At 36.1% G+C, this 24,962-nt stretch overlaps 2 protein-coding genes and 1 long non-coding RNA gene across 14 annotated transcripts in view; 1 reads left to right on the top strand and 2 right to left on the bottom strand.

Annotated features, from left to right (window-relative positions):
* The window catches only part of SCFD1 (sec1 family domain containing 1), a 112,210-nt gene extending 109,627 nt beyond the window's left edge, over nt 1–2,583 (bottom strand). Inside the window, exon 1 of one of the 2 annotated variants that reach the window (XM_055555654.1) lies at nt 2,427–2,583. In XM_055555654.1, the coding sequence (XP_055411629.1) occupies nt 2,427–2,484 (58 nt within the window). In that variant the 5' untranslated portion in view covers nt 2,485–2,583. The remainder of the gene's footprint in view (nt 1–2,426) is intronic. The other variant, XM_055555655.1, reaches the window with a different exon arrangement.
* On the top strand, nt 786–2,132 carry LOC129633740 (uncharacterized). Of its 2 annotated transcripts, none has more exons than XR_008705254.1 (3): nt 786–914; nt 1,212–1,327; nt 2,012–2,132. It is a non-coding gene; the product is annotated as an uncharacterized LOC129633740 (long non-coding RNA). The 2 variants fall into 2 exon arrangements; XR_008705253.1 differs by lacking the exon at nt 2,012–2,132 and adding an exon at nt 1,433–1,548.
* A 4,113-nt stretch (nt 2,584–6,696) lies between the features above and the next one.
* G2E3 (G2/M-phase specific E3 ubiquitin protein ligase) overlaps nt 6,697–24,962 on the bottom strand; it is a 72,839-nt gene continuing 54,573 nt past the window's right edge. For 8 of the 10 annotated variants that reach the window (XM_055555646.1, XM_055555647.1, XM_055555643.1 and 5 more), the window contains 3 exons: nt 20,461–20,633; nt 10,701–10,891; nt 6,697–9,465 (listed from right to left, as the gene is read on the bottom strand). In XM_055555646.1, coding sequence (XP_055411621.1) covers nt 9,215–9,465; nt 10,701–10,891; nt 20,461–20,633 — 615 coding nt within the window. In that variant the 3' untranslated portion in view covers nt 6,697–9,214. Of the gene's footprint in view, nt 9,466–10,700; nt 10,892–18,436; nt 18,793–20,460; nt 20,634–24,962 lie in introns of those variants that run through there. The other 2 variants (XM_055555653.1, XM_055555652.1) reach the window with 2 other exon arrangements.

Raw genomic sequence — 24,962 nt, 5'->3', positions numbered from 1 at the left:
TAACAGAGGACCACTAGGAAGATTCACAGCCTGGGTTACATATGAGTTTCAGGTGCGTGGTGTTCTCCAGAAGAAGGCCTCCACTAATGGAAAGAAGCCCTAGTCAGCAGATACCCCACATTTGCCTTCTTACCTCCATCTTCGTGAATTTCCCCAATTGTAAGCCTTGGCTAACTTGTTAACAGGGATTCTAACACCATGGATTTGTTAATAAGGTAAATGGTCTGTGCTCAAGAACATATAAGAATGTATTTTGGGCTTCCCTGGTGGCAAAGAATCTGCCTACCAATGCAGGAAATGTGGTTTTGCTCCCTGAGTTGGGAAGATTCCCTGAAGGAGGAAATGGCAACCCATTCCAGTATTCTTGCCTGGGAAATCCCGTGGACAGAGGAGCCTGGTGGGCTACAGTACATGGGGGTCACAGAAGAGTCAGACACACCTTAGCGACTATAACAATAACAATTTTATTTTCATTAGAGTAATTCTCTAAAAGCTTAAATTCATTGCTTTTAACTGAAATGACCAAACATACTATCTGCAGTCCTAGACTTCACTAATACAGTTTCATCCTTACCTGGAACGCATTCTTCATTCACTATACATTCAACTACACTTACTATTCACTCAACAAATGTTTAGTGAGTGTTTACCATCTGCCAGACATTGCACCAGCTGTTGGCACTAAACAAAACATTCAGTCAAAATTACTTCTCATTAAGCAGCTTTCATTCTAGTTGGGGGGAAAGAGCAAGTAAAACATGGGAGATTACGATAAATGCTATGGAGAAAAACAGAGACCACAGGTAGAAGAGATGGTTGTGGTGTAGTTTAGTCAGGAGAGGCCTCCTGAGAAGCAACATCTGAGGAAAATCCCAAAGGAGGTGAGGAAGTGAGCCATGCAGATCTCTGTGAAGGTAATATTCCAGAAAAAGGAAAGGTTCTGAAGTGCATTCTGGTGTGCTCAAGGAAAGGAGAGAGTACAGCAAGTGAGTCAGAAAGTTGAGTGGAAAGCAGATCATATAGAGCTTTGTAGACCACCTTTGGCTTTTACCATGATGGAAATGAGAAGCTGCTAGAGTTGTTGCTGCTGTTTAATCACCAAGTCATGTTTGACTTTCTTGCGACCCCATGGACTGTAGCCCGCCAGGCTCCTCTGTCCATGGGGTTTCCCAGGCAAGAATACTGGAGTGGGTTGTTATTTCTTTCTGCAGGGGATCTTGCCCACCCAGGGATTGAGCTGGGCAGGTGGATTCTTCACCTCTGAGCCACCTGGGAAGCCCCAGGCTGCAAGAGGATTTTGAGCAAGTATGCGACATGATCACTCCTGGTAATGTGGGGGAAAAAATGAAGGTGAACAGGAATGTAAAAGCTCATTATGCAGTGTCAGTAGCAGATTGAAATCTATTACTAATTGTTTCTTTGAATTTCAAAGGAAGGAATCAAGTACAGCCAAAATCCTTTCTGCAGACCATATTAATTGTAACCAGTTATATTCCTACTCAGATTTATATGCAGAAGAACTTAACTACAAGAGACACAACTTTCAACTTGAAAATTCTTGATGGCTTATTTCTGTTAGCTCCTCAGAATTAATGGTTTGCCAACTATCAAGACAATTAGCGAACAGGTATAAACTATTAGTTTGTATCTAGCAGGTGTAAACCAAGTTGTCAACAAAGTTTCCAAAAAAAATGACAAAACTAACATTATCTAAGGTGGAAAAAAAAGTGCAGAAGCAGTATGTATTTTTTTTACTCATACTTAACGGTATAAATGGAAACTATATAAGCATGTTCTATTAAACATGAAACCGATAACGCATTGTTTAAAAACACTGGTCTACCAAGTAATAGGAAAGGTATTCATTCTTCTTGCCATTCTTACATCCCATTCCAGCGTGCTAAGGGCGGAAATCATTATCACTAGGCATCTCTCTTCAGATTAGTTCATAGGAGAGAAATGGCAGAATGGAATCTGCTCTGGAAAGAATATCTAAATTTTGTAATTGTAGTGGAAGTGCCGAAAGATTAAACTCTCAACATTAAAATGAGAGAGAACCGAACCACGCACAGAAGCAAACGCGAAGACCTCATAGATGGCAACAGAGGGCGGGAAATGCCAGCTGCCAGATCTTGTCGCCACGGCTTTCTGAGACCCAGCAGGAAAGACACAAGAGCAGGACCGTAGCAACCCACTCACCCCCAAAGCCCTTTCTCCAGCACCACATCAGAGGGCCGACTTATCAAGCTAATGGAATCTCGTCCCTAAAAACTCAAAAGGGGAGGGGCTTTCGATGCCCTGAGAACTGGATTAAACTCTGAGGTCCGTTTTCGAGCTGCACGCAACGCGACCGAGTAAGGCCGATAAGCAGAGGAAGATGTCCTCATGGCAAGCACAAAACCGCAGAGAAGGGAGTAAGTTGGTACCTGTTTGTCTCTCTCGGATACTAGCTGCTGAGGCGGCCGCCATCTTGGCTCGCACCATCCACTGCCTGGCTGGCGAGCCTAGCCTGACGATGACGTGGCCGGTACGACCGCCCCGGAAGCAAAGACCAAATGGGAGGGACCACAAAGGGCCGGCCCCGCCTTCTCCAAAGTGACTGCCCCTCGTCCTCCGGCCCGGCCCGGCTCGCCCTAAGCCCTCAACTCTCTCCACTGAATTTGGAGACCCAATAGGAGAATGACGCTTGAATACCTGATACTGTTTACAGCGGCGAGACAGGAGGGATTTTTAACCTATCAAGGCCCAACTTCTGAAAGTGTAGCTGCTTTGAACTGCGCTGATAGAGCGTGTTGTAGCGCTAAAAACCTAATTAAATGCAGGACTGTTAGTTTGGTCGTCTACAGATATCTTCTGTTGTTTGGCTCAGTCGTGTCCGACTCTTTTGCGTCCGCTAGGCTCCTCTGTTCAAGGGATTCTCCGGGGAAGATTATTGGGCTGGGTTGTCATTTCTTCCTCCAGGGGATCTTCCCCACCCAGGATCGAACCCGCGTCTCCGAATCTTCTGCTTTACATGCGGTTTCTTTACAGTTGAGCCATCCGGGAAGCCCCTTCAGATCTCTTGAGGTAATAATCTAGGGGCTTAAGAATCACAGGTCTGAAGTAAATGAAGTTCATGGAACAAAACTGGCACTCACATGCTAGCTGCCTTACCTTTACCCAGTGCAGCTGGAGAGGTGTCCCATTTGCTTTTATCTGGGAGACAGATGGCTTTGAAGCATTGCTCTAATCAGGCAGATTTCTTAATCTCATGTTAGGCAAAGTAGTCTAGCTGAGTGGGGTTGTTTTGCCATCATAGACACAGTAGTCAGGAAGGTGCAAACTGCAAATTTGTATTTTCCTCCTTTTTGTAAATGCAAAATCACAAAAAAGTTCTTTGGTGTGGTGGTGGTGGTGGGGCATTAGTGGATAACGCAGGTGTCTTGATGTACACTTAAAACCATGTGATGACAAAATACATCCAATATTGATTTCTAACAATCCATATTTTTTTACTGGATGTTAAAAATGGACACAACCCATTTCTCATACCGTCAACAGCGTTCACTTTTGATATTAGTTATTGAATGTTTATTCTGAAGCTGTGCCAAATTCTGATATGAAATTACAAACCCTGTGCCTCAAAAACTGGTTTGAAAACTAACTGAATTTGAGAAATTAAGCTACCCCAACAATTATATAAAGAGCATTTTTAAAAATGCTTAAAAAAAACCAAAAAACCATCCTATTTCACAACAATTTTTATTAAACTCAAGTGATCTCATTCTTAATGCCATTAGGGAATGCCCTAGATTCAAACCTTACATTCTTTTTCCTTGCATAATTGTTTTTCGGCTTAGTTAAGGACAGAATTGGCAAGATCATTGAAATGTACATTGAGACGATCTGATATAAATATGTATACACTGTGAAAGAATTCCTCTCATCTAGTTAAATTACCACATCTATCACCTCATATATTTTTGTTTTTCGGTGAAACCTTTTGAGTTCTCTTTTAGCAAATTCCAATTATACTATTCAGTTATCCACTGTAGCCACCTTGTTATAAATGACAAGCCACTATGGAGAACAGTGTGGAGATTCCTCAAAAAACTGGAAATAGAACTGCCATTCGACCCAGCAATCCCACTACTGGGCATACACATGGAGGAAACCAGAATTGAAAGAGACACATGTACCCCAATGTTCACTGCAGCATTGTTTACGATAGCTAGGACATGGAAGCAACCCATATGTCCACTGGCAGACAAACAGATAAGGAAGTTGTAGTTTATATACACAATGGAATACTACTTAGCTATAAAAAGTACATACTTGAGTCGGTTCTAATGAGGTGGATGAAACTGGAGCCTATTATACAGAGTGAAGTCAGAAAAAGAAATACCAATACTGTATATTAACGCATATATATGGAATTTAGAAAGATGGTAATGATGACCCTACATGCAAGACAGCAAAAGAAACACAGATACTTTTGGACTCTGTGGGAGCAGGCAAGGGTGGGACGATTGAGAGAATAGCATTGAAACATGTATATTATCGTATGTAAAATAGATGACCAGTGCAAGTTTGATGCATCAGGCAGGGCACTCAAAGTCAGTGCTCTGGGACTACCCAGAGGGATAGGGTGGGTAGGGAGGGCAGGGATTCAGGATGGGGGGGACACATGTACACCCGTGGCTGATTCATGTCAATGTATAGCAAAAGCCATCACAATATTGTACAGTAATTATACTCCAACTAAAGTAAATTAAAAAAAAAAAGTGTGTACCAGGTTGGTAAGAGACTGGTACAAGATTATGAACCTACATTGTTTAAGAATCGCATTATGGTTTTCACTAAGAAATTAACTGTAATATTTACTCTCTATTCAGTGTTACCACTAATTAGGATCACCAGTGAAGAAGGTATATTGTAATTTAACAGAAACGACAGTTACTGCCCTATGGGAAAGTTCTACTTAATTTTTTGTCTTCATGGAATATAAAATAAACAGGCTTTCCCTTCAATATGAGAGCCCAATCTTGTTTAACTGGGCACTTCTACTTTCAATGCAAATCTATCATCTAACCACTTCAGCTCCAGCATATACCTCCCAAAATAGTCATATTGATATAAAACACTCAGACCTGTTTAACATTTATGTACAGTATATACATTTTAAATTATAAAAACTGTCCTAACCAAGGAAATAGTCCTGAGACACCTTGGGACACATGTTTTCAGCACAAGATGTTACAGTGAATGGAAGGATTTCATGCCTTAGTGAAGGAGCATGTCCCCATGTTGGCCAGGTGGCACTAGTGGTAAGGAATCTGCCTGCCAATGCAGGAGATTAAGAGACTCAGGTTCGATTCCTGGGTCAGGAAGATCCCCTGGAGAAGGAAATGGCAAGCAACTTCAGTATTCTTGTCTGGGAAACTCCATGGACAGAGGAGCTTGGTGGGCTACAGTCCCTGGGGTTGCAAAGAGTTGGACACGAGTGAGTAACACACAAAACCAAGGAGTGCACAGAGTGTGGAGCATGTATAGAAAAGTATGTCCCAGAACCTGCCCAGTGGTCCCGTGGTTAAGACTTCACCTTCCAATATAGGGCTCCATCCCTGGTCAGGGAGCTAAGATCCCACATGCCTCATGGCCAAAAAATCAAAACATAAAACAGAAGCAATTCTGTAACACAGTCAATAAACACTTAGCAAAAAAAAAAATCCCACAGAAGAGTGGCAATAAACAAATACTTTGTATAAGGCTAAGACTGAGTAAGGTATTCTGTTACTAGAATAAAAGAATTAAACTATGGGCTGTTAAGAGTGTTAATTAACCTAATATTTTTTAGTCTTTTGATTCTACCTATCCAGATTTTTTACTTAAATAATATATTTATTCTGAAAATTATTATTTTACATTAAGGGATAGATAATTTTAACACACAATATCTCACAACATCTCATTCAAGAGAGGTTCCTAAATGTTAGCCAACAACTGCTAGCAGGATCTACCAAATGTGGAGAGGAAAGGATCTTGTTATTTACCCAGTACTGTCAGAATCTTAACCTTGTTAAATCCTAACAAGTTACTTAATTTAGTTTATGTAAGAGCTTCACATTTAGTAGCATAAACATATTTATTTACAACACTTCATTATGTGTCATGTTTTTGGTTGTCTCTGAAGCCTTCAAAAAAAAGGGAAATTAGGCTGACATAAACTAGCACATAATATAATACCTGGCAAGTAGATACTGGAGTATGTTTGGCAATTTGAAGGTAAAAGTCAACATGAGAACTTGAAAATGGGATCTCTTCAAGGCAATTCAAATTTTCCTAAACTGTGAGTCATACATATTCAAGAAATCCATCAATACGTTTTTATGTTTTACACTGGATCACTGACATCATAAAACCTAGATCAATAGCTTATTGTAAAAGTGACAACAAAGCATGTGATAATCACTATATATATATGACAAATTTATAAAAAGGATCTTGTTCTAATAATTTTCTTATAATGACTGAATGTAAAAGCCCAAGTCACTTTGCCTTTTACAGTTTTAAAAGGCTTATCTTAAAAAACCTTACCTATGACACTCTCCTTTACTGTGCATTCAGTATTGAGTAAAAAAGTTTCAAGAGCTTCCATATAATTAGGAGAAAAAAATTATAAGAAGCCCGAAATGATGTAGAAGCCAAAGTGAACTCTCAGTAATCAAACGAAAGCTTTTTACTTGACCCAAACAAATAATGTCTAATTTATAATATGGAAATTAAATATTACAGAGTATAAAGAAAGGAGCTAATTTCTGAAGAGATATTTTAAGGCATCTTTACCCTAAATACCCTAAATAATAGTAAAATGACTATGTACAAGAATAGTAGAGAACTGTATAAAATGCCTTCAGATGAAGTTCCCACACCAAAAAATTTTTAATTGTTTAAAAAAAAAATGAATAGAAAACTAAACTAAGACCATTAACAGCAGATAGGTAAGAGGCGAATTTATGGTTTTTCTTGATATTGACAGTAACAGAGAACAAGCTTGAAAATACATGGCATTTAGACAACTGAAATACTTAAGAAATACATATTCACATTTATAAAGGTTTATAGCATAATTACTTTTGAAAAATCAAAGTCAGTAAAAACTGTATTGGCTATAACAATAGAAAAAAAACAATACCAACCATGTGACACAGTAACACTGCAGAAAATAAATAACCTACAGGTTTCTCTGACATATCTTCAAAGATTAATCTAAAACCATACTGATGAACATCCTTAAAACCAGAAAATATTTTCCAATATGAATATTTATACCTCCCTTTAAAACATGAATATCCCAAATTATTAAACACCTTATCCCTAAGGCCCTGTCTACACATAAGAGGAAATGAAATACTGTTTTTAATCATAGGCAACACAAGCACACTGCCCCCTATCAGCAGCCCCCACCTCAAAAGCATGTGAGCGTTTAACAGCTTTAATTATGACTGTAATTAAATGAATTCAAACTACAAATAACCAGAAAATAGCTTGAATTAGGTTTTCTGGTTTGTATTGATTTAACAGCTTTTAAAATTTTATAAAAACTAGGTAGGTTAACAAATAAAATGTCCAGTTTATCAACACATTTGGAGTAAAACCTGTATGGTGAGTTTAAACTTCTTTTTGGATAACTGATCCTTTAATTACTTTTGATAATTTAATAGAATGCAATACAAGACAAAAAATGCCTTGTTTAAAACCTTCAAGTTAAAGTTTCACTTTTAGTAAATGTAACAAAACATATTATACTAGGACTATGTTTTATATCACCAGTATCACACTAATCCTGTCATTTGTCTTTAAAAATATCAGTAATTTACAGATGTGTCTCAGAGAGGATGAGAAAATGATGGCTGATACCTGTTTTGCATAGCTAGAAAAAAATGTGCTTAAAAACAAGCAATTTATCTCTCATACGATTTACTCTGGTGAAAAACCCATTTATATTATATAACAGATTAGGAACATTATATTTTTCCAATTTCTTCTTTTGTAAAAGTACAGATATGGTGATAAAACTGTCAGATTATGTATCTTCAAACTGTTATTGCATAATCTTTTTATTTCTAGGTATTTGGCTTTTAGAAGAGTTAATAAAGTTAAAAAAGAAAGGAAATATAAGAGTTTATTTATTAATAAAAGGATATACAGAGACAGTTATTTCTGTATGGTGAGATTAGCATGGGTTTTTCATTCTTTGTAGTTCTTTTTACATATTTCTACACTGTTTATATATACAGGTATCTTTCAAAAGTAAAGAAAATAGCTGTATAATGTAATGGTGCCAGCTTACCTATCAAACAACCATACTGATAATAAATAACTGTTAAATAGCCAAACCTACCAAAAGGCAATCCACAGAGATCATTCTATTCAGATAACTTAAACTGTGGATCATATACACTGTGGTTTAATACCACACATGGGATACAAAGAAAAATAAAATCTTATGATTAAAGCCAAGGCTTTAAAGAAGACACTTAAGAGATTTTCAACTATACTTTAACTCACCTCAGAAGTGTTTTAAGATTATGGAATATCCATAGATTCTTAGAAATGAGCATTTGTGCAATTCTGCTTTCTTATATAATACATCTCTTAAGGCATAATCTAACAGCAGTGTGGATCTATTTTAATATAACTCAATGATCTAAAAACATTTTTTAACAACTAATTTAGTGCCATCCTAGAAGAGGATACATATAACACATACTCCAAAATATATGCCTTTGATTTATTAAAAAAAAAACAAAACACTCATTTAGCTTTCCTACTTAATGCTTTAAAATAAGTAATAATTTGAAAATTGCATAATTAAACCAGAAAAATCACTGTGACATCCTATAGCTAATCCTAATTTACATAAAGTGAGCACAAGTTTTTTGCTTATATATGGCATATACTATACTTGAAGAAAGACTGTACAGCCATTCTAAAAGTATTTATATTGAGGTTTAGAAAGCATGTATATTAAGAAAAATATAAAAATATTAATTTTCACTGGTACACCTTAACAAAAAATCCTTTTTAGCTTAGGTGGCCAAAACAATCCTTTATGTTCATATTATAAATTTTACTGGGCCAAGTTTGCACAAGTGATGATGGAAAGATTTCTGAAACAAAAGTACCAACAGCAGCTTTTAAAGAAGCATCCCTTTGTTCAAAACAGGTAATGTCAAATGAAGTGAGAATTTTCTTCTTTTTGTAATCTTAGAGTGTTTTTTATGGCAAAGTCCATACTTTCTTGAAATTCTTTATATGTACTGGTGATAGGAAGAGCTAAACAGTTATCACACTTGTTTCCTACAGGAAAATCCATATGAAGGCACTCAATTGAAGGATTGGGTTTAAATCCAGCAGGTGGAATGGACTTGCAACCGGTAGCAAAAATAAGAATGTCTTCCATTGTTACTGTAGATTTACCATCTGAAAAGAATACCAGAAAGAGAGAAAAAGAAAATATAAATAAATCCACATTATATAGTGCTACCATCATAGACTCTTCCCCAACTAGACATGTTGAAAGGCAGAGACTCCCACATTAACAGTAAATGCATAAGAGGCAAACTAAACTAAGTCTCTTGAGAGTCCCTTGGACTGCAAGGACATCCAACCAGTCCATTTTGAAGGAGATCAGCCCTGGGATTTCTTTGGAAGGAATGATGCTAAAGCTGAAACTCCAGTACTTTGGCCACCTCATGCGAAGAGTTGACTCATTGGAAAAGACTCTGATGCTGGGAGGGATTGGGGGCAGGAGGAGAAGGGGACGACAGAGGATGAGATGGCTGGATGGCATCACTGACTCGATGGACTTGAGTCTGAGTGAACTCTGGGAGTTGGTGATGGACAGGGAGGCCTGGCGTGCTGTGATTCATGGGGTCGCAAAGAGTTGGACACGACTGAGCGACTGAACTGAACTGAAAGTACTAAGTCAAGTCTAGTAATAGGAAAATGGTATATTAAATACATGTTTATTTGAATCTCAAACAAAGTAGGACTCATAAAATCATTTGGTTGACCTACTCATCATATATTTGAATGACTTCCTTAAAATAAAATTATACAGTCCAAGAGGTTCAGTAGGTTTTAAAACAATCTTTGGGGGATATATACAATTTTAAACCACTTCTAGATCTTTGTTATTTGATAAACTATTTCAAAAAGGCAAAGAGGAAAACTTAGATGGTATAAAACATCCCAACAAGCTAGCTAAAAAAATTTTCAACTAAAAGTTAAGCTTTTTTTACACCGTATTAAACAGAATGAATTTATACTGCTAATGCTAACCGATAAATATCAGTACCATATTCTGACCAATTCATTTTTGGAATAATTCAATTTGACTTAAAAATTTTAAAAGATGAAGTAGATGACTAGCTTTGAAGCAGATGACTCTCCTATGCTGTGGCAATCACCCATATATTTAAAGTTTTCTAAGAAGAATGACTCTCATCTCAAATTATTGAGACAGAAACAAGTGAAAAATAAACTTTATAATCTTTCCTTATCACTTTAAACTGTCATAACTTGGTTTTAAACAAGTTTTGTAAATAAGTATTATAGTTATCAGATGAAAGTCTTACTATGAAAAGCAAAACTCAAAGAAATAAATATCCCAAAACAAAATTTTTAAGTTAAATGAAAATAAAACATCTACATACCCTCAACAGCCTGTAAGTAACTATTCCAAAACCCCAAAGTCTGTACATCAGACAATGTGTGTACTGTAAAAAGATCACTAAGTATTTTTGCAGAAAGATTCTCAGGTTTATGACAGAAGATGTGAAAAAATGCTTCTGGGTAAGTCTGAATTTTCTCCAAAACACCAAGAGTTTTCAGACCCTGTTTAAAACTTAAAGAGAAGAAAAATAATGAGCCAACATTCATACACATATGTTTGGAACACATATTTCTAGCTCATTTACAATTACATAATTAGATGTGAGAAAAAAAACATGGACATACTACATGATACTTTAAATCAATAACAAGCCAATGTATTAATATAAAATGAATATATTACATGCCTACAGTATTTATAGAATAATTTTAAAATTGAGCTAATAATTTTCCATTAAGAGAAAAAAGACATCTAAAATTTTATGTTTCAAAGCTAGTTAGCATAAAATGAGAGACTGCAAAGAAACTAAATTTTAGCCACACAAAAATGCAACTTTTGTATTGCTAAAAAGAAATTAACAAAGAGAAAACAAACAAAATATTTTTAATATACATGATAAAACACTAATTTCTCTAGTTGTACTAAAAATACAAATCAGTTTTCTAGAAGAACAATCCAAATACACAAAATACAAATGTATTTTTAAGAAAATACAAATAACAAATGAATTTTTTAAAATGTACATTCTCACTAATAAGCAAAGAATGGAGATACCATTTTTGCCCATCAGACTGACGAAGCCTTTATTGTGTCTCTGATTTCCCTAGCCACCTCCTCAGGAACCCTGATACACGGATTCATCTTCCATTCTATAAGCTCTTCCTCAACAGCACAGCTCTTTCTCAAGTGCTTATCTTTCCCATTTTTGAATGAAGGAAAAAAAATTAATCCTATTTTCCTTTGAGACGATCTATGTAAAAGACTTATATTTTCACATTCACCTTCCCTCCACTCCTTTCTACATCTCAGAGTAACTGCCCCAAGTTCATGAATGATGTATGGCACCAGTCTCCTGGTTTCCCCTTATTTCTCTGTTCAGACCTTCTGAGTCTCTTACAAAGCTTCTTCTGTCTTTGCTTTCCCTTAAATGTTACTGTTTGTTCCTCATGGATCTGTAACAAGACAAATTTCTCTTTCCTCTTACCATATCCCATGATTTTGTTTAAGCAGGTTTATGTGCATTACTATAAAATCTATTATTACCAGCCCAAAATATATATCCAACAGACTGCTGGGTACCATATATTCTAAGTACCCAAACTTATTAAGTCCAAAAGAAAGCTAATTACCCGACTATTAAAATCAAAACCATAAATGACAATTAATGCCTCCATTACTATTAGTATAGATAAATCTGAAAGTCATTCTTAACTCTTCCTTGTTCTACTCCCAACTATCAAGTTCTGTGAATGTCCTTTTCTGAAATGCTTTTTGTCTGTTCATTTCTCCACACATTAGTTACCACCTTATTGCAAACCACCTGCAGAGGAACTGTTTCTACCAAGTGTTTAAGTCTCTAAGTTGATTTTCCATGTGAACACCAAAAAAGATATCCACCTCCTATTCCCCAGAACCTGTGAATGTGACCTTATTTGGAAAAAGAGTCCAGGCAGATGTAATTATGTTAAGGATCCTGAGATCATTTTACCTAGATTATCTGGGCTTATCCTAAGTCCAGTGATAACTGTCTTTATAAAAAAAACACAGAGAGGAAAAGGCCATGTAACACAGATTCAGAGCTTAGAGCTATGCAACCACAAACCACCAGAAGTTAAAAGAAGCAAAGATTGAATTATCTTTCAAAATTCCCAGAATGAAGCCCTGTCAACATGAGAACTAGGATTTCTAGCCTCCAAAACTATGGGAGAATAAATTTCTGTTGTTTAAAGCCATCAGTTTGTGATAATTTTTTACAATAGCCACAGGAAACTAATAATATACACGATGTCTATGAAGTCAAAACTCCTTAACATGACTTCTAAGGTTCTCCACAATACAATCCTTGCCTGCCTATCTTGGTTTTAACTTTTACCTTACACTTAACCTTTGAAGCAAATTTCAGCCCAACATTTAAAATTTTACTTTTAATTAAAATTAAGTATTTGAAGCTTATACAAAAGCCAGGAAATAAGAGAAAACCATGAACTGTCACTTGAATTTAAAAGATATTGACATTTTGTGTTTGTTTGCTCAGATTATTAAGTAAAATACTCTATTCACTCAATTAAATCTGTCCATTCACACAACCTTCCCTTCTCTCCTTCTACAAAGAAAACTACTTGAAACTACTATTTAACTATTCTGAATTTTTACTATAACCTAAATTTCATTTTAGTTTCAATATATATGTATCCCTAAAAAATAACTAGTATTGCTTTGTTTTAAAAGTTGCCATAAATGGCACCACAATGTATAATTATTTTTCAGAATTTTGCTTGAGAGTAATTTTTTTTCTAATTATTATATAATCATAGTGATTACTACATTAGGTAACTAGGTCTAGCACTTTTGGGAAACTATTGAATTTCAAAAAGCTTTTTTATTATGTACTGCAAATTTTTGTGTTCATTTTTTAATTCCAATTTAGCTTCTATTTAAATTTTTAATTGGCGTATTTAAAATCAAAAGCAAATCAAGTATTTACTTGGTTGCTGAACAACACAAAGACCCTAGGACATTTGCAACTCCAGTGGCTCTGTATGTTACTCAAACATTTTATTTCACCTTGTATCATAAATCCCCAAATGAAACATTAACTTTTTGTACAGTTAATATTTACTCTGCTGCTGCTGCTGAGTCACTTCAGTCGTGCCCGACTCTGTGCGACCCCATAGACAGTAGCCCACCAGGCTCCCCAGTCCCTGGGATTCTCCAGGCAAGAACACTGGAGTGGGTTGCCATTGCCTTCTCCAATGCATGAAAGTGAGAAGTGAAAGTGAAGTTGCTCAGTTGGGTCCGACTCTTAGCGACCCCATGGACTGCAGCCCACCAGGCTCCTCCATCCATGGGATTTTCCAGGCAAGAGTGCTGGAGTGGGGTGCCATTGCCTTCTCCGAATATTTACTCTAATATCAACCAATTTCTTTCTTTACCATTCCTTGTCACCTGCACATCTCCCTTTTAGAATCCTTTACCTCTTGTATACAGTAACCTTGCTACACTCTTTATAGAAGTTCTACGATTTTAGCTGGAACATCAGGTAGACTATAAATGATAATTTTAATTCTTTGGATCTTTAATAACATTCACTTATTGCTTTAGTCCTGTAGCTCTACTAGGTCTTCCAGCATATTGTAGAAATGAAGGAGGTAATTATATATATCCCAGGCTTGTCATGGCCTTAAGAGGAATGCCTGTCACACTATTAAGGATAATGTTCACTGAATGTTTACCAGATAATCTGTATAAGGATACCTCAAACTGTCAGTTTAAAATTATGTACAAATGTATCAATTGCTTTTTTTGCGTCTATAATTATATGATGATTGTTTTTTCTCCTTTAATCTATTAGTGGAATGGACTAAAGCAACATTTGTTTTTTGATACTAGACCTGCCTTGCTTCCTTTTATAAACCCTCCTCAGAACTGTTAGTTAATTTTGAGGCTATGTTGCTAGGTACAAATAGATTCAAGACTGATGAATTCAAGATAATTTGCTTTTAACACTATTAGGGTCATTTAAAGACAAGGCTTTATGAAAAAATAATTAGAATTTTTCTTTCTTTTGCTTTGAAGCCATCTATTTAGAATGCAATTTAGGATCCTCTGTCTTTTAATACAAGAGTCTAATTTATTTACATGAATTATAATCTCCTATATATTTAAATTATTCTTCTATGATTTCTTTGAACATTGTTTTTCCTTGCTTGTTTTTATCCCTCTTTTTCTGCTTGCTCTATGATTAAATATGTTTTATTGCTATCTCCACTGCCATCAAACTGGTCTGGAAGTCACATACTCTTCCTATTATTTTAGAATTTTCCCTTTAAAGATACATAGTTGGTTTAACAATCTAAAGGTAATTAATGCTTCTCCACTACTACCTCAAGAATACAAGTTCCTTCAAACAATACAATGACCCTTCTCTTCTTACAGATCAACTTTTTACTAGTATTTCATTTTAACCATTTCTTACCAAAATTTAGTTGTTGTTTTCTTTTTTTTTCTTTTTAATGGCTAATGCCATTATTCAGGTTTTTTCTTTCTTTTTTTTTTTTGCTTACTGCTGTTGCTTGTATCTTACTTTTTCTTTCTGGGTTAAATTTCTTTCTTCCTTAAGTACGTATTTTATTAATCTCTTTAGGAAAGAAATAAACATGTCTCAAAATGTCTTTATTTCCTTCTTTCTCTTGAATAATAATGTAACTAGCTCTGTGAAGTTATTATCTTGGGTTATCTGTTTTCAGTGTTGATTTCATTGAAAAAAAGGTTTCCAGTATAATTGACACTCCTTTTTACAATGTCTTTTTGCTCAGAAAACTGCCAGCTTTTGCTCAGTTTCATCACAAAGTACACTGCACTTCAGCATATTAAGCCTTCTTAAGCAGCATTTTCTATAATATTGCCCTGCCTCCATGTTTCAATTCTCTTCTATCTTTAGTGAGAAAATCCTATTTTTTCTTCCAGATCACCAGTTTTGTCTTAAATGGCCTAGCATTTAACAGTCAACAACTTTTCACTTGTGCGATCATTTTTGTTTCCTTTTCCTTGTGGGTTACTTGAATATCTTTTTGCACTCCATTTTTATCTATAGCATTTTGAGTGTATCTATTTTTATAGATTTTTTTTAATATAATAATTTATTGATGCCAGTAAGTATAGAAACATTACTTCCCTTCATGTCCCTTTGTCTTTTGCTGTTTATAATTCCCTAAATATTTATTTTAAATATACTGTGAACCACCTTAGCAAATGTTATAATTTTTACCTCAACCATCAAACATAATTTAGCAAACACAAGAGAAGGAAGCATGCTTTCATTTTTTTCAATATTCTTTCTTCCTTCCTGATGTTTGCAAGATCCAATCATTAGTTATTTTCTGTTAAAAAAAATTCCCATAGACATTCTTATAGGGTAGATCATTGGTGACAAATACTTTTAATTTTCCTTCAGATAAAAGTATCTATAGATTTCTTCTCTCTGCTCCTTAGCTGGTTGGCTTTCATCTGTTTCTGTACCTTTCAAAAATCTTAAGTTTGTTTTATAAACAGAGTTCAGGGTTTTTAACTGCTGTTGTTGTTCAGTCACTAAGTCATATCTGATTCTTAGAAACACTATGGATTGCAGCACGCCAGGCTTCCCTGTCCTTCACTATCTCCCAGAGTTTGCTTAAACTAATGTCCACTGAGTCAGTGATGCTATCCAAACATCTCATCCTCTGTTGCCCCCTTCTCCTCCTGCCCTCAATCTTTTAACTGTACTTATGAGAAGGAAAAGAAGAGTGTCTGTTTCACATTATCTAGAACTGGATATCATGATCATTTTTCAACTTAGAAACACTATCTGATTCATTTCACATTTAATGTTTTGGGTCTGTTTTTCTTTTAGATAATTGTAAAAACACTTTTTTTGGTTTCATTCAGTTTGTCATGTTATTTAAATCCTTGATATGCTATTTCTAATACTTGTTTTTTATGTGTTTTGTCCTTTATTGGGAACTCCTATTCTTTAGTGATATGACTTTACAATTAGGCTTGGGCTGTAGCAATTTCCTTAAACACTATTATGTATTTGCTTTTGTCTGGCACTCTGTAAGTACTATGAATCTTAAGAACAATTACTTTGTTAATGTCTCCACATCAGATTTGGGTCCATCCAGGATGCCAAACCCAAGTTTGGGGCAAACTGAGGGCTCTGATTTCTTACATCTAGGGTACTATAGCTTTTGATTTCCTTGTTATTTCTGACATCTACAGGACACTTTTTTTATGAGCTTGGATATATTTAAAATATTTTTTTTGCTATATAATTTATCTTTTACATAAAAACAAGGATCAGTGTTCAGTTTTTTTTTTTTTTTGCCCTCTTTATCTGCCGCTGCTGCTGCTAAGTTGCTTCAGTCATGTCCGACTCTGTGCGACCCCGTAGACGGCAGCCCAACAGGCTCCCCTGTCCCTGGGATTCTCCAGGCAAGAACACTGGAGTGGGTTGTCATTTCCTTCTCCAATGCATGAAAGTGAAAAGTGAAAGTGAAGTCACTCAGTTGTGTCCGACTCTTTGTGACCCCATGAACTGAAGCCTACCAGCCTCCTCCGTCCATGGAATTTTCCAGGCAAGAGTACTGGAGTGGGGTGCCATCGCCTTCTCCTCCCTCTTTATCTAGATCTGCCTAATTCCTGTTTATAAATTAGGTTTTAATTTAAACACCACTTACATAGATAGTAAAGCTCTTCCTGACATCTAGACTACTCATCCCTATAAAAATAAAAAGACTCAAACAAACAGCTATGAATTCTGATTTAGCAATGAAGAAAAAAATCCATCCATAGGTACATGAACTACTTGTTGGTAAAAGAATCCTTTGTACTTCTATGTCATTAAGAGATATCTTTCAAGTAAGTTTTAAATTATCAAAATGTATATTTGGATTATTGTATTAATTATAATTATGAATAGTATTTCTAACTAAGAAAATTTTGAGATGTAAGAGTAATAGTCAGAAGACACTTGGATGCATTTTAAAGAGTTATGTAAAAGTGTTATTTTAAATTACAGTATTAAAAATATATTAGAATTATATCCTTTGTAATTGTTTAAGCTTATGATATCATACTTGAATTTGGGAGAGTGCTGATGTTCTAAAGGGCTCTAAAAAAAGTATGAGGACTATAAATGGTCAAGTGAAAAATGAATAGGAGAAACGGTGGATGGTATGTTACTATTTATTCAATGAAAGATATGAGGATACATAACACATATTCATATATTTATCTGCTATCATTAAAAAACAATGATGGAAGCCTAAACAATAAAGGCCACTGTGATAATTACTTCATATAAGGATGGAAGGTAGATGTGATTAGGATGAAAGTTAAACTTATCTGAATATATTTTGTATAAGAGCTGAGATCTTTCAATATACTTTCATTACAGACTTGATTTTACATAACTTTAAAATAAAATGAAAATAAAATGCATACAGTTAGTAATATAACAACAAAGAGAATAAATACGTCAAATAACTTTAAACACAGTAATTTGAATTCAAAGTCTTCAGATCAGATCAGTCGCTCAGTCGTGTCCGACTCTTTGCGACCCCATGAATCACAGCACACCAGGCTTCCCTATCCATCACCAACTCCCGGAGTTCACTCAGACTCACGTCCATCGAGTCAGTGATGCCATCCAGCCATCTCATCCTCTGTTGTCCCCTTCTCCTCTTGCCCCCAATTCCTCCAAGCATCAGTCTTTTCCAATGAGTCAACTCTTCGCATGAGGTGGCCAAAGTACTGGAGTTTCAGCTTTAGCATCAATCCTTCCAAAGAAATCCCAGGGCTGATTTCCTTCAGAATGGACTGGTTGGATCTCCTTGCAGTCCAAGGGACTCTCAAGAGTCTTCTCCAACACCACAGTTCAAAAGCATCAATTCTTCGGCGCTCAGCCTTCCTCACAGTCCAACTCTCACATCCATACATGACCACTGGAAAAACCATAGCCTTGACTAGAGGGACCTTTGTTGGCAAAGTAATGTCTCTGCTTCTGCATATGCTATCTAGGTTGGTCATAACTTTCCTTCCAAGGAGTAAGCGTCTTTTAATTTCATGGCTGCAGTCACCATCTGCAGTGATTTTGGAGCCCAGAAAAATAAAGTCTGACACTGTTTCCACTATTTCCCCATCTAATTCCCATAAAGTGATGGGACCGGATGCCATGATCTTCATTTTCTGAATGCTGAGCTTTAAGCCAACTTTTTCACTCTCCTCTTTCACTTTCATCAAGAGGCTTTTTAGTTCCTCTTCACTTTCTGCCATAAGGGTGGTGTCATCTGCATATCTGAGGTTATTGATATTTCTCCCGGCAATCTTGATTCCAGCTTGTGTTTCTTCCAGACCAGCGTTTCTCATGATGTACTCTGCATATAAGTTAAATAAATAGGGTGACAATATACAGCCTTGACGAACTCCTTTTCCTATTTGCAACCAGTCTGTTGTTCCATGTCCAGTTCTAACTGTTGCTTCCTGACCTGCATACAGATTTCTCAAGAGGCAGATCAGGTGGTCTGGTATTCCCCTCTCTTTCAGAATTTTCCACAGTTTATTGTGATCCACATAGTCAAAGGCTTTGGCATAGTCAATAAAGCAGAAATAGATGTTTTTCTGGAACTCTTTTGCTTTTTCCATGATCCAGCAGATGCTGGCAATTTGATCTCTGGTTCCTCTGCCTTTTCTAAAACCAGCTTGAACATCAGGAAGTTTACGGTTCACATATTGCTGAAGCCTGGCTTGGAGAATTTTGAGCATTACTTTACTAGCGTGTGAGATGAGTGCAATTGTGCGGTAGTTGAGCATTCTTTGGCATTGCTTTTCTTTGGGATTGGAATGAAAAGTGACCTTTTCCAGTCCTGTGGCCACTGCTGACTTTTCCAAATTTGCTGGCATATTGAGTGCAGCACTTTGACAGCATCATCTTTCAGGATTTGGAATAGCTCAACTGGAATTCCATCACCTCCACTAGCTTTGTTCAAAGTCTTAGACCAAAACAAAAACAACCCTAACCTGATTTCAGTAATATATGTTACTGATGATGATGTGGGTATTATTATTCTGTTGACGACTATTATTTATGAAATGTGGAATAAATCAAGCAATTATTTCATACTCTAATTCACCAGTGTCTTTGAGAACTAAGATTATCAACATGGGACAAAGGAAAAGTTAAAAGTCTTGCAGTGGTGAATCTGAAGTATTAGTATAAACTCATGCTGTATTTTATATTAAAAAATTAAAATAAAAACAAAAAAACTCTTATATTTCTTCTTTCAGCCAACTGAAAAGGCCTAGAAACAATGACCAACCTGACAAAAATAAGCATCCCCAAGCATCCAGACTGTGAATTTGAAATACCATTTCCCATTCAAAGCAACAAAGATCGTTAGGCCAGAATGTACAAAAGGAGCCTGAAACACCTTGTTTCAATGAAACTGACACTTCCCACATAGCAGGAAGTGAAACTTCCCACATAGCAGAAGACCATTAAAGGTCAACATCAAAACAGAGATAACACAACTAGGTTTATACTGGTTAAAGATGAGACAATCTGAAATTTGCTAAGAATAGCAACAATTCTTAAAACATTAAGTATACAGATTAATGATACTGAAATTTAAAAAACTCCTTGAAAACAAACCAGAATCAATAAAAAAGGAAGGTTAGATAAATAAGACTGGCCACAGGTTGGTTGATATCTGTTAGATCTGAATGGTGATTACATGGTGTACCACTCTGTCTACTCTCATATATATTTTAGATTTCCCACTATTAAATAACAGAGTGTGAGGATATAAAATAATTTTGATTTAGAAAAATTATAAGTGAGATATAATTACTTACCCTACCTAAGCAGGATACACTAAAGCAATTCTGCATAGAATGGTAAGAGCAGTATTCATCCTTAAGAGGTTAGTTTTAAAGCATTATTTTAAAATAGCACTTAAATTTTATCAAATAAATCTCACATTATAAGACAATTAACCACTTTAAACATATAATTTGAGAGAATCTTTCGCACACGAACAACTTACCTCTCAAAAGGTGCTTGGACTCTTTTAATTACATGATAAACAAGTATGTCTTTTGCCAACATATATTTATCACTTATCGATGTTATAAGTCTTAGACATCCAATAAGCTCTAAGTACTTATAATAGTCATGTACTAAAGAGTTTAAGTCAGCCACAGTTGCTGCAGTATTGACCTGTAATGAAGAAAATACACCCAGTTTACACATTTACTTGTGAAAGAAATTTACATATTTCATATTTCAAATGACATATTACTTCATACTCACACTTCATACATGAGTACACCTGAGTGAAGTGAAAGTACACCAATAATTATTTTTCTTGAATAAATGTCTGATAATCGACCTTAATACAGTATATATCTGCCTCAAGAAAGCTAGTCTATAATTCCACATTCAAAAAATATATATTTATTTATAATTGGTTGATGATTGGTTTACAATATTGGTTTGATTTCTGTCATGCATCAATATGAATTTAACCATGGGTGTATATATGTGCCCTCCCTCTTGAATCTTCTTCATCCCACCTCCAGCCCATCCTCACCCCTCTAGGTTATTACAGAGCCCCAGTTCGAGTTCCCTGAGTCAAAATTCCACTTTAATATAGGAAGCTATTTACATAAAAGGTAGTAATTGACATAGAACAGTTACATAGACTAGAGAGGCTAGAAAGATGATCTGCAGAGGTTTCAAGAATGAGAAAGTATAGTTTGAATATACTTTTATATATTTCAAATATTTCATTTGAATAAAAATGAATAGACTCAAAAGAGTATTTGAGGCAACAGTATAAAGACAGAAATACTTGACCATTTATGAGCCAGACACTTTCATATAGTTAGCTCTTGAACAAAGTTACAGAGGGAGAAAGACAAAAATAGTAGGCAGTCAATCCCATTTGAATGGAAAATCTCCTTGGTATATTTTTCCCAAAAAACTCTTCTCCCAGGTATTCCATTTATTTCAGATCTCTACTGTGATCTCAAAAGCTTTTCCCAACTACCCTTTTCAAACTATCTTTATGCTCTAATGGGCTTCCCTTGTGGCTTAGCTGGTAAAGAATGCACCTGCAATGTGGGAGACCTGGGTTCGATCCCTGGGTTGGGAAGATCCCCTGGAGAAGGGAAAGGCTACATGCTCCAGTATTCTGGCCTGGAGAATTCCATGGACTGTACAGTCCATAGGGTTGCAAATAGTCAGACATGACTGAGCAACTTTCACATTCTACTAGTTGGGTATGTGTTATCTCATCCTCCTAACCCACCACCCTGAGTTTTAGCTGGGCATATGGCAAAACTTTCCTTACAGCTAGATGTGGCCTTATGTGACTAAGAGCTGTCCGATAGAACATGAGTGAAAATGTGTTAAATTTCCCTGAACTCTACTTTCACTTTCTCCCCTAAGAGCATATTTCAGATATGAAGACAATATCCTAAATGATTATACAATGAGAGTTGTTCAGGCGCTCAGTTGTGTCAGACTCTTTGTAACTCCATGTCACAGCCAGACTTCCCTGTCCTTCACCATCTCCTGAAGCTTGCTCAAACTCATGTCCATTGGGTCAGTGATGCCATTCAACTATATCATTCTCTGTCGTCTCCTTCTCCTCCTGGCTTCAATCTTTCCCAGCATCAGGGTCTTTTCTAATGAGTTAGCTCTTTGCACCAGGTGGTCAAAGTACTGGAGCTTCAGCTTCAGCATCAGTCCTTCCAGTGAAATATTCAGGGCTGACTTCCTTAAAGATTGATTGGTTTGATCTTGGTGTAGTTCAAAGGACTCTTAAGAGTCTTCTCCAACACCACAGTTCAAAAGCATCAATTCTTTGGCACTCAACCTTCTTTATGGCACAACTCTCTCATCTATACATGACTATTGGAAAATCCACAGCTTTGACTAGACAGACTTTTGTTGGCAAAGTAACATCCTTGCTTTTTAATATGCTGTCTAGCATATGCTGGTCATAGCTTTTCTTCCAAGGAGCAAACGTCTTTTAATTTCATGGCTGCAATAACCATCTGCAGTGATTTTGGAGCCCAAGAAAAATAAAGGTCATCACTGTATCCATTGTTTCCCCATCTATTTGCTACAAAATAATAGGACAGGATGCCATGATTTTTGTTTTTTCAATGCTGAGTTTTAAGTCAGCTTTTTCACTCTCCTCTTTCACCTTCAACAGGCTGTTTAGTTCTTCTTCCCTTTCTGCCACAAAGGTGGTGTCATCTGCATATCTGAGGTTATTAATATTCTCCCGGCAATCCTGATTCCAGCTTGTGCTTCATCCAGCCAGCATTTTGCATGATGTACTCTGCACATAAGTTAAATAAGTAGGGTGACAATATACAGCCTTGACATACTCCTTTCCCAATTTGGAACAAGGCTGTTGTTCTATATCTGGTGTTAACTGTTGCTTCTTGACCTGCATACAGATTTCTCAGGAGGCAAGTAAGGTGGTCTGGTATTCCCATTGCTTTAAGAATTTTCCAGTTTGTTGTGATCCAAATAGTCAAAAGCTTTAGCATAGTCAATGAATCAGAAATAGATATTTTTCTGGAATTCTCTTGCCTTTTCAATGATCCAATGGTATTGGCAATTGGATGTCTTGTTCCTCTGCCTTTTCTAAATCCAGCTTGAACATCTGGAAGTTCTTGGTTCAGGAACTGTTGAAGCCTATCTTGGGAATTTTGAGCATTACTTTGCTAGCATGTGAAATGAGTGCAATTATTCAGAGTTTGAACATTCTTTGGCATTGCCTTTCTCTAGGATTGGAATGAAAACTGACCTTTCCCAGTCCTGTGGCCACTGTTGAGTTTTCCATATTTGCTGGCATACTGAATGCAGCACTTTCAAAGCATCATCTTTTAGAATTTGAAATAGCTCAACTGGAATTCCATCACCTCCACTAGCTTTGTTCAGAGTGATCTTTCCTAAGGTCCACTTGACTTTGCACTCCAGGATGTCTGGCTCTAGGTGAGTGACCACACCATCATGGTTATCTGGGTCATTAAGATCTTTTTTGTATAGGTCTTTGTGTACTCTTGTCACCTCTTCTATGTTTTGTTAGGTCTATTCCATTTCTGTCCTTTATTGTACCCAATACAACGAGAGGAAGGAATTCAATTATCTGGGTGACCTGGTGTATCACAGTTGTACCTTTAAAACAGGAGCCATTTTTGTACAGGCCAGAGAGCATTTTATTCTTTGTGGGCCATATGGTGCTTGTCCCAAACTATTCAACCCCACCACTGCAGTGTAAAATCAGTCACAGACACATAATAAATGGGTGTGGTTATGCTCCTATAAAACTTTAAAAAGGCAACAGGCAACACTTGGCCTAAAGCTATAATTTACCAACTCCTACTTAAAATCTAGATTTTAGAAAAAAAGTAAATATCTGCCTTTTTTTGAGCTTTTGTCTTTTGGGTCTCTGTTACAAAAGCCTAGCCTAATCTTATTATACCCCAAGCATTATCTTGGAAGAGATATCCTTCTTCTTATTCTGTTCTATATTACGATATATTTTCCTACATGACAGTATATTACATATTTGATTATCTTGTCTTTCTTCTCATAGGTAAATTCTAAGGAGGCAGGGGGTTTGTTTAGTTCACTACTTTATCCTCAGTGTTAAAACAAGTACGGAATACACAGCATTTGTTGACTGAAATCAATGAAGAAACACTGGCAAAGAACCAGAGTAAATAAAGCCATGAGGAGAACTAGAAGTCTTAAGGGCCCTAATGAAGAGTTTAAACTCCATTCAGTAGGCAATGAGAATCCATTAGGATTCTTGAGGAAGAAAGCAATGTGGTCAAACCTGTACTTGTAAAAGAATCATCCTGAGTAAGAAGATTAGAATATCTTAACTGTTTAAACATAGATATAAATTTCATATACTAAGCATACTAGAAATATGAAGGAAAGGCCACTCTTAAGAGACAGATGTCTTGACACAAACTGATGAACAGAGTATGGAAGAGTGGTAATAACCCTGTCTCCAGAATAACTTGGAAATAAAAAATCTCTTGAAAAGAACATAAGAATCAGGCAAAAAACCCAAATTCTGGGAAAAAGTTCTGTCTTAAACATGTTGGGCTCAATTTGGTAGGAAGACCCAGATCTTATCTGGATCTAAAAATCTGGGGGCTCAAAAACACAGGTCTGGAAATCATCAGAAAGGTTATGAATGAGAAGATGCTTTCTTCTCATTATATAGAAGGAGGACTGTTAAGACAACACTACCTAAAATTACCTAAGTTTCAGGGGTAGGAAGAAGTATTTAAAAAGACAATAGTAGTTAAAAGTACCAGGGAACAGAATATTAAAGAAAACAGCAGAAAGGAATTCAAATACAATGGTGATTGCAGAAATCAGAGAGATAAGGAATTAGGAAAGAAAGGCCTTTGTATGTGGAGATTTAGATCCCTGCCTATTTTAGTAGGGGACAGGTTAAGGGAAGAAAAGTTGAATGGATTTCATTGTCTCAGTTTCTAAACCAATAAC

Source organism: Bubalus kerabau, chromosome 19 (assembly GCF_029407905.1).
Source record: "Bubalus kerabau isolate K-KA32 ecotype Philippines breed swamp buffalo chromosome 19, PCC_UOA_SB_1v2, whole genome shotgun sequence".
Lineage (NCBI taxonomy): Eukaryota > Metazoa > Chordata > Mammalia > Artiodactyla > Bovidae > Bubalus > Bubalus kerabau.
This window is presented reverse-complemented; position numbering and strand designations above follow the sequence as displayed.